The sequence below is a fragment of the Lineus longissimus genome, chromosome 2 (genome assembly GCF_910592395.1).
Source record: "Lineus longissimus chromosome 2, tnLinLong1.2, whole genome shotgun sequence".
In the NCBI taxonomy this organism is placed as follows: Eukaryota; Metazoa; Nemertea; class Pilidiophora; order Heteronemertea; family Lineidae; genus Lineus; species Lineus longissimus.
Genome location: NC_088309.1, coordinates 23,745,950 through 23,761,922, shown reverse-complemented (window position 1 = coordinate 23,761,922; position 15,973 = coordinate 23,745,950). Strand labels below are relative to the sequence as shown.

General features: G+C 41.4%; 1 protein-coding gene across 19 annotated transcripts in view; it reads left to right on the top strand.

The window, feature by feature from the left end:
* Positions 1 to 15,973, top strand: part of LOC135483140 (neurofibromin-like) — a 37,681-nt gene that overhangs the window by 5,439 nt on the left and 16,269 nt on the right. For 5 of the 19 annotated variants that reach the window (XM_064763711.1, XM_064763719.1, XM_064763714.1 and 2 more), the window contains exons 12-37: positions 57 to 317; positions 641 to 834; positions 1,284 to 1,467; positions 1,690 to 1,950; positions 2,157 to 2,306; positions 2,476 to 2,561; positions 3,611 to 3,697; positions 4,748 to 4,792; positions 6,708 to 6,794; positions 7,711 to 7,882; positions 8,290 to 8,429; positions 8,587 to 8,659; positions 8,975 to 9,111; positions 9,456 to 9,572; positions 9,785 to 9,963; positions 10,123 to 10,418; positions 10,623 to 11,022; positions 12,206 to 12,392; positions 12,530 to 12,772; positions 12,983 to 13,150; positions 13,408 to 13,531; positions 13,754 to 13,897; positions 14,121 to 14,285; positions 14,528 to 14,641; positions 14,997 to 15,134; positions 15,856 to 15,927. In XM_064763711.1, the coding sequence (XP_064619781.1) occupies positions 57 to 317; positions 641 to 834; positions 1,284 to 1,467; positions 1,690 to 1,950; positions 2,157 to 2,306; positions 2,476 to 2,561; positions 3,611 to 3,697; positions 4,748 to 4,792; positions 6,708 to 6,794; positions 7,711 to 7,882; positions 8,290 to 8,429; positions 8,587 to 8,659; positions 8,975 to 9,111; positions 9,456 to 9,572; positions 9,785 to 9,963; positions 10,123 to 10,418; positions 10,623 to 11,022; positions 12,206 to 12,392; positions 12,530 to 12,772; positions 12,983 to 13,150; positions 13,408 to 13,531; positions 13,754 to 13,897; positions 14,121 to 14,285; positions 14,528 to 14,641; positions 14,997 to 15,134; positions 15,856 to 15,927 (4,224 nt within the window). The remainder of the gene's footprint in view (positions 1 to 56; positions 318 to 640; positions 835 to 1,283; positions 1,468 to 1,689; positions 1,951 to 2,156; positions 2,307 to 2,475; positions 2,562 to 3,610; positions 3,698 to 4,747; positions 4,793 to 6,707; positions 6,795 to 7,710; positions 7,883 to 8,289; positions 8,430 to 8,586; positions 8,660 to 8,974; positions 9,112 to 9,455; positions 9,573 to 9,784; positions 9,964 to 10,122; positions 10,419 to 10,622; positions 11,023 to 12,205; positions 12,393 to 12,529; positions 12,773 to 12,982; positions 13,151 to 13,407; positions 13,532 to 13,753; positions 13,898 to 14,120; positions 14,286 to 14,527; positions 14,642 to 14,996; positions 15,135 to 15,855; positions 15,928 to 15,973) is intronic. The other 14 variants (XM_064763728.1, XM_064763712.1, XM_064763713.1 and 11 more) reach the window with 14 other exon arrangements.

Genomic DNA, 15,973 nt, shown 5'->3' with positions numbered 1-15,973 from the left:
ATCAGACTCCATGCAGGAAGTGTTATTGTATTTGGTGTTATTTTTCTCTTTTATAGAACGGCTTGTCATGGTGGCCCTCTGTCAACTTTGTGTACTCCAAGGCAGCAGAGTTACGAGTGATGTTTGTCGAAGCTCTCAATAAGGCCACTCAGGGTTACATATCACATCCACCGCCGCGTGTCGGTGGTCTGTTCTCCACATCTCTTGCTGGGAAGGTTAGCGTGAAGTTCAAAGAGAAGGGCGAGAGTGATAATACAAAGTATCTCCTGCAACACCTGGTGAGACTCATCCATGCTGACCCTGTACTCATGTTGCATGTAAGTATTGAGAGTAGAGGCTATTCATCATCATCCTGTAAGGTGTGGCCCTCCTGTATCTTCAACTTGGTATGCATTTTTGACTGAACATAAGCTAACAATGAAGCATGCAGCTTACTTGGAGAATAGAATAAATCTCACAGTGCTTCTAGGATGCATGGCTCGTCGAAGTACATTGTGTCATTGTCATTGGACATGTTGTGTGTTCTACCAGAGTGTATATAATCATCATTGGAATACTAGTCTACGGTAGTAAAGTCGTTAAACCACAACTCCATTACTAAAGTAGTGTTATAACTGACTTTGTTGGTTGTCTATTCCAGAATCCTGGTAAAGCTGGTCACGAGATTCAAAGCAGCACCGTTGAGCTGATCAATGGATTAGTGTCACTGGTCCACCAGCAGAGTATGCCCGATATTGCCCAAGAGGCGATGGAGGCACTGCTCGTACTACATCAGCCAGAACATATTGATCTGTGGAATCCAGAAGCTCCGATCAACACATTTTGGGATGTCAGGTATGTTTACTTGAAACTGCAGTTGATACTCACTACTGGTTCAACGAAACAATTCTTGACTTGCCAAACTCAGCTCGACGCCGAACTGCAGCGCCACTCGCGGACAAAGATAGAACAACTCGACATTTTTTTCACCGGTTTTCTCGCTGCGCATGCGTACCAGCGGAAATCAACAAAAGATGACGCTGGTACGCATGCGCAGCGAGAAAACCGGTGAAAAAAATGTCGAGTTGTTTTATCTTTGTCCGCGAGTGGCGCTGTAGTTCGGCGTCGAGCTGAGTTTGGCAAGTCAAGTATTCCTCACATGGCAGGGGTATCAACCATGTTGGCACGCTTACAAATTGTGGCGGTTAAAAAGTTATGCGAGTTGTGTGCTATCACTATCATGCTCAAGTTGAAAATATCATCTGATGCCCTACTTTTATTTTACCCCGTTACTTTCCTTGCAGTTCGCAGGTGGTGTTCACAATTTCGCAGAAGCTAATCCAACACCAGATTTACAACTACACAGAGATTCTGAGATGGTTACGAGAAATACTGATATGTCGAAATCAGTTCCTGAACCGACATAAGGAGTATGCAAACGTTGGCAGCAATATTCCCATCTGTCGACAGGCACAAATAAAACTGGAGGTAAGCGACAAGATTCTCAGTGCAAACAATTTGTGGATGGAAGTCTTTCTCGGGGCTTCTTAAAATAGTACTCGGCATGATGGATTCGAAATGGCAAGCCTACCAAAATCTACTGTTCTTATTTTATGTCTGACTTGCATTAGAAAGGTCTTGGCGTTTATCAATGACCACAGATGTCCATATTTACATCAAGGTAATTCATTTTCTCTTCGTGTCTTGCAGGTGGTGTTTTTCATGTACCTTTGGAGTATTGAGATTGATTCCGTTTTAACAGCGATGTCATGTTTTCAACTTCTCTGCGATGAAGCGGATATCCGCTGTGGCCCAGACGAGCTGGCCATGAGCCAGAGTTTCCCGAATCACAGCGTGTACATGGAGCTGGCTCACGCCAGTCGAATCTTGACCACGGGCAGAATGGCTCAACAGAAACGCATCATGGCATTGTTGAGGAAGATAGATCAAGCTACTCAAGGGAATAACCAGGTTAATTTTCATTTAGCTCAACCTTTGTATTAAATATCAGAAAATGCATTCAGTTTTTCCTCAAAATGCAGAACAAAACACTGGCTTTAGCTTTATTTCATTGCAGCCTTCTCAAATTCAAAAACTTTTGTCAATAAAAAATTCAGTGCTCATAAGTTTTGCCAACATTGCCCTCAACAGTAATTGTTTCTCCTGTTTTTTTCTAGGCTTGGGAAGATACCTTTAGGAATTGGGAAAATGTAACAAAATGGCTGACGAATTACCCCAAAGCGAAGTATGATGAGGGGATGGTTAGTGAAAGGGCAATGGCCAAGCGGCGGGCCTCGTCACATACCAACACGGAACATGATCTTGAGGTAAGGAACTAGACAAGTTCTTGACTTGTCTATCATCTCATATCGCTCGATATTCTGAAAACAATACGGATCATATTTCTCACTTTATGCTACTCACATGGCTCACCCCTCTCTGACTAGGTTCTGAATGAATTTTTCTGAAAGTAACCAATATATTATGCAATTTCAGGACCAGTTGAACGAGTGGGCCAATATGACAGGATTCCTTTGTGCCCTTGGATGTGTCAGTCTCCAGAATAAACCACACCGTGCAAGGTATGTAATGTTTGTGCAATACAATCAGTCAAAATGGCAATGCACTTGTGACTCCTATGCTTGTTGTGAGTGTATTTATATACTTGGCCTTCAATCACAGTGCAGTGTTCCGTACACCAGAATATTTCTGGCTGCGTTATTATTTTGCAGAAGTTATTATTACAGTATATGATAAATAAACAAAAATATGTCACGCTGTTATTTGACAAGTAATTCAATAATGCATTGAATTCCCAGAAAGTGATGTATTGTATTGGCTTTATAATTATATTCCAGATTGCTCGCAGAATTTTTGCAGCGAAAAAAGTATCCTAGGTCTGAATCATTCCACTGAATTCAATATCCTCAGGACTGCGGGCATTTTGAGAAGATAATATTTTGGAAAGAGTTGAAAATCCCCCCACCCCTAAGAACAGAGTGAAACATGAAGGGAAAGATTGTAATGTTAAAAAATTTTCCTGGATATTTGAAAAAACATTTTTTTTCTGAATTTGCCTGGAGTCCTAGGGTTGATGCTAACAAAGTACCTAATTAACTGTATCACTTTTGGGATAGGCTACCCTGATATTACTTGTCTAAATGATTGACTTCTGTTTTGTTTACCTAACAATTAATGTGGTATTGTCGTGTGAATATCTGAGTCTTACTTCTGCAGCCCACCAAAATAAAAACTTAGCTGTGCTTGATTGATTTGCCTCTTTCCGGATCAGCGCCTCTAGTGGTGGAGCTCTGGGAAACGAAATGGCTGACTTATGAGGTCGGTTGTGACCTTGAAATCAGAGGCTGACCCCAAAACTTGGCAAAGTCTAACCACTCCACCACAAGAGACGCTTATCTTAAAATGGGTAAATTGGGTTGGTTTGTGGTGTACGGCGGCTTGATTGTTCCACTAACAAACTATTAAGAATATAAAATGAGATCCTTTTATTTGACTTCATCTTCCTTAGTATCCGTTGTGCTTGCCCAAATGAGTTTGTTTCTTATGAGTTGTGAAAAGGGACATTACTGTCAAGCACGTGTTGCTGAAATGTTGTGTCTCTCTCCCCTAGCATCAGTACATGCGGTAGCGTTGACAGTCGCAAGAGTAGCGTGCTAGCTAGCTGCTCATCTGACACGCAGTATTGTCCTGTGACGCAGTAAGTATAGCGATTCATGTCAAAAGTGGATGTCTGGCTTTCCCTGTACGTGGGCCAAACAAACCAATACAACACAACCTCATATTTGGACAGGTGGCTTCGACTTAAATTGCCGAGTCATAAATATGGCACTAGAAATCGTCAAGGATTTGGTTTGCAGGGAAACACCTCATCCCATATGATGTCCAAATTTGAGTGTTGGTTGTGGCGGTTTGAGCCTTCAGTCAGTAGGTTAGGTGCATACTGGTCCAGGCAGGGTACACCATGCTTTTGTTGTTTTCAACTCACTATCAGTACTACTACTCCCTATATGGATCTATCTCTTCTGCTTGTATTGTAGTTTTCTAGAGTTCAGTTTCAGCACTTTGATTTCCATTCAGTTTCCAATTCTTGGTTCTGGCTGGTTTAAAACAATTGGTGATGCTGTCTAGTTGTTGTTTTGACTTGAGGAGTTTCTGAAGCTTTATTTGTTTATTTTCAGCACTGATTCACTTTCTTAGCTCCATAACCATGTTTTTCCTCACTGTGTCTCACCTCACATAAATAAACTCAGTCACCTCCGTTTAATATGCATTTTTTTCAGCAACTTTCTCTCACGTCATCACATTCATTAGTCTTCATCTCATCTTGCATTTTCCTTTTCCGTGGGTCCGTTTTTAAGTTGAAGGTATACCACAATGAAACAAAGTCATGGTTTCAAAACTCGATCAATTTTTAGTGAAAATGTTGCGGAAAACATTGCATTGATGCTGTGTTAGTGAAATAGGGGGGATAACCTTTACCTAGTTGTGGTTGTTCTTTTGAAGATTCCTTGAGCCAATTCTCAAAAATACAACGTAGCCATTGGAAAGATTGTGTAGCTATTGGAAAGACAGCTACTTTTCAAGCAATGTCAGCCATGGAAATTACATTGTGATGTGACTTCCTTAAAAACGGATGGTACTATAAAGTGTCAAGACCAATATGATTAGTTTAGTTCTTGGTGTAGCTTTGGTGTCTTCTATGTTGTGGCATTTGAAATACGTGTTCCTCACTTTATATATTCGTCAGAGAGTCTGTCCGGGCACCACATGAACATAAGGTGTTGGTCTGCAGGTAATTTCTTCATCCTCTGCATCACTAGGCCAGCTTTGATGAATTGAGTGTTTGCTGTCTGCATTACTTGTCCCACCCTGCATGTTCAGCGAGGGCACTACACTTTTGTTGGTTGATGACAATGTCCATTGGTCTGACTCTGATGCCAATTTACCACTGGCAGTTTTGTACCATCATGTTAGCAGCAAACATACAATTTATTATTGGCCAGCCAGAGCTGCTTTGCCCCGGCCCTTGCTTTAGCGACCTTTGTTTATAATTCAAGTTCAAAATTTGTTCACGAGTCACTATAGCAGTCAGCTTCAAACCTGTTAACTAGTCTGCAGTGAAACCTCCCTTATTAGCAGTCACCTCTGTATAAGGCAGGACACCCTCTCTATTAGGGACAGTGATTTTGGTCCCAATTAAGGTCATCTCTAAACAACTTGACTTCTGTAATCAGGATGCCTCTCTGTTAAGGACAGCCCATGTCAGTCCCAGGCTGTACTTAATAGAGATGTTCAGTACTTCCTTGATTCAAAAAGTGCCTCAGTTTAGTTTTTTTGCCATTTATACTGCATAATGCTTTGCATGTCACTCATCGAGAATGACTGTTTGGATACTAGCCTTGTACAAAATAATCTGAGGGATTTCCAGAGCAGACGCCTGTGTTGCCTTCCAGCTGGTGGTGGTAGAACTTTGGGTATTGGTTGTCTCACCAAACACTGCGAAGGTGAAGCTAAAACGGAGGCCAAAACCGAGGTTACAGCCGAGGTTTATTTTGACAAAGTGACAGCTCTGAGTGGTGTTTGGTTAGACCATCAATACCGAGAATGTCAATGAGGTATCATTTTCTATTCTAAAACACCTCAAACTTAATATGTATTTTAGGCATCATACACTGCTTTGACACCTTTGGTACCAACCCAAGAGGCTATGGTGGCCTCTGCAGTCAAAACAAGACTAATATATAATCAGTTAACTGAGCTGTTTTAGAATATGAGATCATTTTACTCCTACCTCATGTCATAATAGCCTGAACAGGTTGGGTCTCTTCCTCTGACCTCTCCCTCCTCAAGAGACTAACTTGAACAGGAACTTAAAGACAATCAGTACTCGACAACTTGTTTATGATGTTCGAAGCAACTAATATTGATGATTGCATCTTTCTGCATGGAATTATTGTACTCATTTACCGGTATAGTGTTTTTGCCATAAATCAAAGGGATTTCTGAACAGTCAAATCACTCACTCTGGACAACTCTGCATCAGTAGTCTTTGGCAGGTGACTGCTCCCACACATACACGGTGAAACCTACATTCTCCTAGTTAAGACCGGCGCTGTAATCACAGTGCCCCTGTTACTTCTGTGACATAAAGCAATGCACTCTGCCTCACCCATTAGGTGGGCTGGTGTTATCTTATATAATTCAGAGTTCTGGAGTACCAAAACAGATATCAATTTATAGGTTAACCATAGCTACAGTAAGATTGCTTCATTGAGGATATAATACTTAAGTTTGTGTTGCATTTAGTCTGATTTTGTAGATTATTTTGGACCAAGGTGGTTTTCAGATAACTCCACAATACCCTACAATTTTCAGATGATTTAAGATTTTGTTTTTCTTTTGATTAGTTTGAATTTAAATGATTATTTCAAGTTTGAATTCATTTATAGAAAATTGAGAGAAAAAATGTCCTACTTCTTGATCTATTCCATTTCAAAACGAAAGAAATGTTACTCCCTGTGTGAGAGAGCCGTTTAACATTCGCATGACACAAAAATATGAAAAATTTTAGTTCAAAACTTTTATTGATCTGGAAGAGGGCAATCTTGTGAAATTTCACCACATCGTGAAGTTTCTGATTAGAAATCTATGCGATGACGATGATGTCTATGAAAACACGGCTCAGGGCAACCACATTGATTTTTCAGTTACCAAGGCATCGCACAGGTGCCGCAACTACACCCATTTCAGAGTGTCTATCTGCAGAATTCGCCCACAAATTTTATTGGAATAAGGTAAGAGTCTGTCCTGAGGTTTGAAAGAACTAGGGTAAAAAAGTTGTAGGGTCTTTTGGGAAAGTTTGAGACCGCCTTGATCCTGAGCTAAAGCGCCGCGCAGATGAGCAATTCAAATCGATGTGACTTTCGGCTGCGGGTATAACCGGTAATTGCTACATTTGATATTGATCACAGGTTGCTGTGATCACCGATTCTTGTCGCAAGCATCTTTGATGACCATGGCTAAAAAGTGATTTTTGTTGCAAACAATCACGATTAGAGCTCGCAGCGATTCAGATTGCTCATTCGCGGGGCGCTTAAAATAACCCTTCAAGGACTGACTATACAGAAATCTAAAAAACATAACCAAGAGCATTACTTTTCATGATTTCTTGTTTGGGTGGTCGATTTATGATAAAAATGTTGTTCTCAGATTCTTGTGATGAATTTCTAAAACTCACCCATCAGTCCTTGAAGGGTGGACTTATGTCGCTTCTTTACAGGGTTGGAAAATTGGCCTTATGAGGATTGTAGATGTTCCAGGGTTTGTTGGAACAGTTTATATCCTGTCTATGCTTTTCTCATTTCAAAATTCATTGCTGATATCCCCTGGGCCTGGCTAATTTCGAGCCCTGTTTTAAAATCTTCTTTGAAAAACTGAAGGTGGTTTGGGGAGGCTATAACGCCTGACAATCAAACAAGTTAGTTCTTTGTTGAAATATAATAACTATGGAGATTTTGTAGTCCGTGAACTAACTTGGCTTGGGATTTTGTGGTTGGTTTCATTCAGCAATGATGTGTCATTATCATTCACAAAGAAATCATCTTCAGATTTTCAGTGGTATCATGTGGTATCATATTAGAACTTCCAATATTCCATTGTAATTTGACTTTTTGGCCAACGGATGAATAATCTGCTATTTTGCTTACACAGGTTTATAGGCCAGTTATTGAAACTGCTTGTGTGTAACAACGAAAAGTTTGGCGCTCACCTCCAGAAACATGTGAAGGAGCTTGTGGGACATGAACTCAATCCAACCGTCTATCCAATCCTGTTTGACCAAATCAAGGTCTACATGGACAAGTGCTTTAACACTATGGGACAGGTAATGCACATTAAAGGAAATCTTCCATTTAATCAATGAGCCATAGGCCAAACCAAATGTTGATCATGTCCGTGTTGTCTGTGGCTATCGGTCCTCATGATGTGTGCCTAGGGGGGGAGGGGGGCAGTTAAGTTATATCTTACCCGGCATTCAAGTTAAGTCTGGTTGAGTGCCGTGTCTAGCTGTGGGTTGATCAGTGATAGAGTGCTCCAAAATGCCCCTGACTAACAGTTTTAAGCATGTGTGTAATGGTCTGGTCATGATTGGTACAGGTTTTAAACAGCAGGCCTCGACATGCACAACCCCATGAAGAGCAAGTGACCAAATCTGTGTAAAAAAATCAAAATTAAAAAAAATCATATTGACTTGTAATCAGTTAAGTTTGGCATTGCTTCATTCTATTCCAGGTCAACTTGAACGACACCAACACCATGTTTGTGGAAAATGTCATCTTCATCATGAAGAATATCCTTGAGAACAAGACAGAACAACCATGTGAACACCTAGGCGTGACAAGCATAGAACCACTCATGTTAAACATAGTAAGGTAGGAAACAAATTTACCATAAAATCTTCAATTAAGTTAACATTTGGCATATAGTCATAGCCCATGTTGTCATATTCAGAACTATAGCCTCGAGACTTTCATCAACAATGCCTGTGTCCTCCTTGATGTTGATGCTGTTTTGCTTCATGCATTTCAGATACGTGCGCCACCTGGACTCTAGCATACACGCAATCCAGATCAAAACAAAACTCTGTCAACTCGTTGGAGCGGTAGGTTGATTGCTTGCTTTTGATCAGGCATCACTTGGCAGGAATATAATCCTAGTCTGTGACTTGCTTTGAATGAGACTCAAGTTGAATTTGATTTCATTGTACCTTATGTCTGAAGATCAATGCACTGGATATAAAAGTCTTTACCTCTTTCGGACTTAAAAACTTCAGCACAAGACACAGTCAGTTAGCCAAGGTGCCAGTTATAATTGATTTGCCTTCGACCAATTGATCTGGAGAATTGGAACATTTGACCTCTTGTTTAAAATAAGAGGAAAACATCAACATATGACTCCTTTGTTCTGTTTATTCTAGATGATGAATCGGCGAGATGAGCTCACCTTCAGACAGGAAATGAAATTCAGGAACAAGTTGGTCGAGTACCTCACAGATTGGATCATGGGGAACTCCCATCAGCTCAACGTTCAGGGAGATATCTCGCTCATGTCCAGGTACAGTAGTCAGCTTGTAGTTTAGTATGAAGTTAGAAACACCTTTTCCTGACCATGTCGTGGTGTAAAGCTAGTGGTGATGGATATACGAGTGCATTCTGCTTCACCATGTCCAAAACTTGTGCCTTTATAGGATGGCGTTGCTATCCCAGAAGAGTAATGGTTCATGTATGTTGAGATGATACGAGAGTCTGGCTTCACAGGGTTCCTGTAGAATACAAAAGTCATACAATTTTCACAGGATGGGCCAACTTGGTGAGTTGGGAGGCCTGCTGGATTCTCTGCAAGGTGGGTAATTAATTCTCCCGGTGAATTGAGGTAACCTGTAAATTATTGTCTTGCAGAGATCTTGATCAAGCGAGTATGGAGGCTGTGGCGGCATTGTTGGCCGGCCTTCCCCTTCAGCCGGAGGAGAGCGACCGTGGTGACTTGATGGAGGCCAAGTCGCAGCTCTTTGCAAAGTAAGTCTAAGTCTGTCAAATCTTGTAGACCCTCTAATGTTGAGAGTGAATTTCAGACCAAGTGCTTTATTTCAAGGTTCGTCAGGTAAGGACATTCACTTTGATGCCTGCCCAAGTAGGTCAGTTTTCAGAGTCTTCTACATGGTGCGTTGGTCCGTGCTGTCTGTACAGGAGCAACTCAATGACTCTACTCTGTATGTACCTTGTTTCAGATATTTGACTCTGTTCATGAACCTGCTTAACGACTGTGCAGAGGAGGCTGAGGACAAGGCCATGGACACAACAAGGAAGAGGTCTGGTTCTAACCTGAGCGCTCTGAGGAACTGCACCGTGACAGCCATGTCAAATTTGCTCAATGCTAACATCGATAGTGGGCTCATGCATGCCATAGGTAAGCCAGTTCACTAAACCCCCCTTTATTTTGGTACCCCGAGGTTCTTGTGGAAGTGTACTTTCTGAATTCAATTAAAACCGATTTGTGAAAACAAAAATGAAAATGGTATTTTTCAAAAAGACACATCTTATTGACAAACTCTCTTCTTCTTGGCAGGTTTGGGCTACCACCGAGATCCACAGACCCGAGCAGCTTTCATGGAAGTCCTGACAAAGATCCTCCAACAGGGTACAGAATTTGAAACATTGGCTGAGACCGCTCTGGCGGACCGATTCGAGCGATTGGTTGAACTGGTGACCATGATCGGTGACAAGGGGGAGTTGCCCATCGCGATGGCTTTGACGAGTGTGGTTGCATTTCCTCATATGGATGAGCTTGCCCGGGTGTTTGTGAGTCTGTTTGATGCCAAGCATCTTCTTTATCAACTCCTGTGGAATATGTTTTCAAAAGAGGTGAGTGGTGTAAAACATTTCATTTAGTTCAACCAGCATTTGGGAGTGCTTTTGCTTAAGTTAAGTGTGCTTGAAGACGTTATCTCATCAGTCAATCTCATAAAAATATTTCACATTAAAGATTGACTCCATTAAAGCTGAGACAGTTTTGCACAACCCAGTCATGACTGTGCCTATGTTACATGTATTCTTCTTGCTTTTTAGGTTGAGGTAGCCGAGTGTATGCAGACGTTATTCCGTGGCAGTAACCTAGCCAGCAAGATTATGGTCTTCTGCTTCAGGATGTATGGCCAATACTACTTAAAAGATTTGCTGACTCCTCTGATTATGGAGATGTTCGAGACAAACCTTTCTTATGAGGTGGACGCGGCCAGAATAGAAGACGGGGAAACAGTCGAAGAGAATCGGAAGAACCTGATGGATCTGACGCAGAGAGTGTTCGATGCTATTGTAGCGTCTGCAGATAAATTTCCACCAAAGTTGCGTTCAATGTGCCATTGCCTGTATCAGGTTGTTACGCAGAGATTTCAGCAGAGTAGCGTCGAGGCTGTCTGGACTGTTATAGGAACGATAATCTTTCTGCGGTTTATCAACCCGGCCATAGGTACGTACACAATCTTTTAGAATATGCTAGGACACATGGGATAAACCTGGTATGTGCTTTTACTCGATGGGTGCATGTAAACTAACTGCCAGGTTGCAAAACACATCTTTTTTCGGATATTTGAACGTTATGAAGTGCATGCAGATTTTGGGTCATGAGGGTCTTCTCATGAATGAGCATTGGGGAAAATAGAAGCATATATCAGGTTTGCATGTGTCCTTTTCTAACATGAGGTGTGACTAATTTTGACTGCTTGCTACTAACTTGGGTCTAACTCTGAATGCCTTCCTCTTGACATAAGACTAAATGCATGTTCGAACAACTTGTGGCCGTTTTTTACAGAGAGTACAAGTTATGAGTACCTTCAGTGAAGGTCGAAGGTTCAAGCTCTGTTGGTATCTGATTTGGCCGGTTGGTTAGCCGTCAGCTAGTTGAATATAGGGAACCAACCACCTTCTCACCATCCTGTTTCCGAAGCCAAAAACTGATAAGGAGTGACACTGTAACTTTAGTTAATACATGTTTTGTCCCGAATGCAGCCTAATGCATCTAACACCATCGCAGCCTGAGTGACTAACTGCATGAAGGCTAGCCTTGATTTTGATATCAATGTTCTTAAAATACATTTGAACCTGCATGACAGTGCATGTTGATTGATGTCTGAAAAATGAAGGTGTCTTTTGGGATATTTGAGAAAATTTTATAAATGAATGTCCTTCAAGCTAACGAATAATTGTAGCTGTCGGATTGGCACAGTGGAAACATCAGTGCCTCTCACCTCGGATTTAATTCATGGTTGGTCCTGGTATACTGATGCAATAGACATGATAGAGCCCAGGTCTTGTCTAAAGAGCCACTATTGAGCCAAATTAGATCTCATGTGCTCTCGACAAGGATGCAGAATGCTGGTGCGATTCCAAAGTTGAAAATATGTTGGGCAAAAAATTCTCTTTAGTGGTTACATTTGAAAAGATGTGATTCAAAGACTTATTTCAGAGGGCCTAATTTTGATACGTACATCATGCTGAATCGTTTTGATAATGTGAAACTGATTGAGCTTTTAAACAGCCCGAAGTGGGGCAGAAATCCTGGTAGTAGCAGTCAGAATAAAGACATCTTATGCATGTACATTTTTCAACTTCGGCCAAATGGAACTTGCGATTTTTTTATGGACCATTTTCAGTTTCGGTCTTTTCAGTGTCACCCTGTGAATCCATCATCGAGCGAGAGCCCACCCTGAAGATGAAGAGAGGTTTGACGTTGATGTGCAAAATAATGCAGAACATTGCAAACCATGTCCAGTTCACCAAGGAACAGCATATGAGACCATTCAACGAATTCCTCAAAACGAACTTTGAATCAGCTAGAAGGTACGTATTCGGCTTTAATTACCTTTTAGTGTTTTAATTCAAACCCATCTTTACCTATTTGCAATCAGTATTCAGTCATTCTGGAGATTAAGATCTTCAAAATTGTATTTATAAGCTGTTGTCATCTTTTCCTCCAGCTTCATTGTAGCGATTGCATCCGATTGTGAAGGCTCTGACCAAGCTAACCACAATGTCGGATCCTTCATCAACGACGCCAATGTCCTGGCCCTCCATCGTCTGCTGTGGATCAACCAAGAGAAGATTGGGGAGTATCTGTCGAGTAACCGTGACCACCGGGCGGTCGGCCGACGGCCATTCGACAAGATGGCCACTCTCCTGGCGTACCTCGGTCCACCAGAACACAGGCCACTCGATTCACAGTAAGTGACAAATCTTACTGAACTCCGGTATCTTGAAATTTGGACTCATATTTGTGAAATTTCCCAGTAACAGCATTATCAAAACATTTTGAATGCAGTATGTTTAGCCAAGTAACTTGAATTTGACAACCTAATTGTTTGGAGCTGGTTTAGGTTCACTTTGTTGTGGATAGCCTTGGCTGGTATTTGACGCAATTTTGTCGCTTTTAGGTGGAACAGTATGGACATGACGAGTACCAAATTCGAGGAGATTATGTCAAAGCACAATATGCACGAGAAAGATGAATTCAAGTCTGTGAAGGCATTGAACATCTTCTACCAGTCTGGCACAAGCAAAGCAGGAAACCCGGTGTTCTATTATATTGCTAGGAGATACAAGTGAGTCAGACTATAGTGAGCCTTATGTTCGTTTTAATGAATAGATAATACACACAATTAACATAAGAATTTGGTTTAGCACCCCAGCTGTGTGCCAAGTTGACTGGGTGCCACATGCCCCTGATTGAATCTAGTAAGACCAAGCCAAAGTAAAACGTGTTGGGAAAAGTTGGCCATAAACAAAGGCACCATCTAGAAACTGCAATGTTTTGGAGTTTTTCTATCCTTTTTGATTCAATGATGTGTTTCCCTTGCAGAGTTGGGGAGGTGAATGGAGACCTGCTCATCTACCATGTGCTACTCACTCTCAAGCCTTACTACCACAAACCATTTGAATTAGTGATCGACTTCACGCACACATGTGCTGAGAACAGATTCAGGGTGAGTAAAACGCCTTGCAAAAGGAAGATTGAACTTGTTAGGACGTGCGATCGAGATCACGTACGACAAAAATGACTTCTTTGTGGTGGTCATCGCAGGTCCCTGCGATGAGAATTGGTGATCGTTTTCAATTTGCTAAAAATTTAACTCAAAAGAGTTACACATTTCATTGTTAACAAACAGCACCATGTTAATGTTAATTGATGTCTTCTTTGATTGCAGACGGACTTTCTCTCAAAATGGTTCTTTGTGATGCCGGAAGTTGTTTACCTGAACATCTTCCAGTCGTATGTCTACAACTGCAACTCTTGGGTACGAGAATACACCAAGTACCATGATAGGATACTCGCCCCGCTCAAAGTATATGTAAGTATTTTATGTATGTTTCTCTGCACCTATATATGTATAGGTATATTATGTTAAAATGGTTCTGAACTGGCGAATCCATAGCACATAGATTCTGTGTTCCCTTGATGTACACTTGGCTCACAAGGACCCAAGTCACTAACTCCAGTTTGAGTGCACATAATTATTTGCACCATACACAATTCTTGAAAGTTTTCTTAATAATTTATTGTCCGAATTTCAGAACAATCGGAAGTTATATTTCATCGACCACCCGACCCGCTTAGATGACTATATTGAACATGACCAGCAGAAGTTACCACCTGCGACCCTTTCCCTTGAAGAGGATCTGAAAGTCTTCAACAATGCACTCAAGTTGTCCCACAAAGACACAAAAGTGGCCATCAAGGTAAGGTTCTTGGAGGGGTGTTACATGATAACGATTCGCTAACCTCGCCTGTGAGTTAAGGTGGCAATGCTGGGTTCATTGTATATCAATAACAGTTGACGTCATCATTAGTCTTTACACTTGACTTTATCTTAGCGGAAGTGACATTTATGTTGTTATGGGTCGGCTGTCAGAAAGTTGTTTTGCTCGTAGCACTGCCAAAATGCAGGTTCCTCATTGATGCACGTTTTCTCTTTTGTTAGGTTGGCCCTGCTGCCATTCAGGTCACGTCATCCGAGAAGAGTAAGGTCCTTGGAAACTCTGTCTTACTCAACGATGTCTACTACGCATCAGAAATCGAAGAGGTAAGCCAGAAAGTAAGGAACATTTGGAGTCGTGGTCTCTTCATCTAATGATGCTCTGACTCACTACCTCTATCACATTCGCTGATGAGCAAAGTTTCTATGATATTGAGAAAACAGGCAAGCCTTGGTCAGTGCAGCTTTTGAAATACATCACCTCAGCACACAAGGATTGAGTTATCCACATTCAATGAAAAACAGACGTCTCCAAAGCTTTGAATTTCTCCTCGAACTGTAGCCTGTAACTTGGTCGAGGCATCTAGGTTTGGGCTTACATCTTCGCTCCAGCGTCCTGGTGTTCATTCAGACAACCAATACCTCCAGTTTGGTATCAATTCCTTGTTGAAACCAACTCTTTTCATTCATTTAGGTTTGTCTGGTAGATGACAATCAGTTCACTCTGACGATATCCAATGAAAGTGGACCACTCTCTTTCATCCACAACGACTGTGATAGTATCGTGCAGGCCATAATCAGGGTCCGCACAAGATGGGCGCTAACTCAACCGGTAAGTCGCTGGTAGCCGCATGCAGCTTTTTGTCTGACAGATAGGATACTGTGAATCCCTTTACATTTTGAAACCACTTGTTTTTCCAGGGTGGGTGCTTCCAGATTCTTGTCATAGTGTTTTGTTGGTGAAAATTAGGGGTTCACAGTATCGTATTGTGCATGTATTTTGTTTGACATGGCCCCATTTGAATGTTCCAGTTTTGATTTCCATACCCCCCTTTTGCTCAATGGTTTATGGAAGTAACTCATATATTGCATAGCTGTTAATCATTTCAAAAGTATTGTCTTAAAAGTCATGTTGCGTTTGTGTGGATTTAAGATGTCAGCTCATCATCAATACTGGATAGGTTAAAAAATTATTCAAACTCCAATCATTTGTTTTGTATTTGTGACACTATTGCCTGCTGTTCACCAAGGCACAGGATCCCAGTCATTATTCCCTATGCATTTAGAAAAGTTAGTTTACCTGCAAAATCCGTTGCCTTGTCCCATTTTCTGTTCAATCCTACAAATCCTAAAAGAGCATCACCTCAAAACCTTTTGATTTGTCATAAATTTGCATGAATACTCTCCCAGGTTGTTGAAAATTCCTTGATTCCTGCATGGAAACTCCTTCTCCTCCTTTATGTTGTAATTTGCATCTTAGCAGTAGAGGGTATCCTGGGGCCTTGGTGACGGTAATCCATCTGTTTTGGTCCATTGTGTCTTTCAATCTTTAGTGTTTTCAGGACTCGGTGACCGTACACACTAAGATACGACCAAAAGATGTTCCTGGGACTCTACTTAATGTGGTAAGTGCGGTTCAATCAGACTAAGAATGTTCAGGTATTGTTCAGA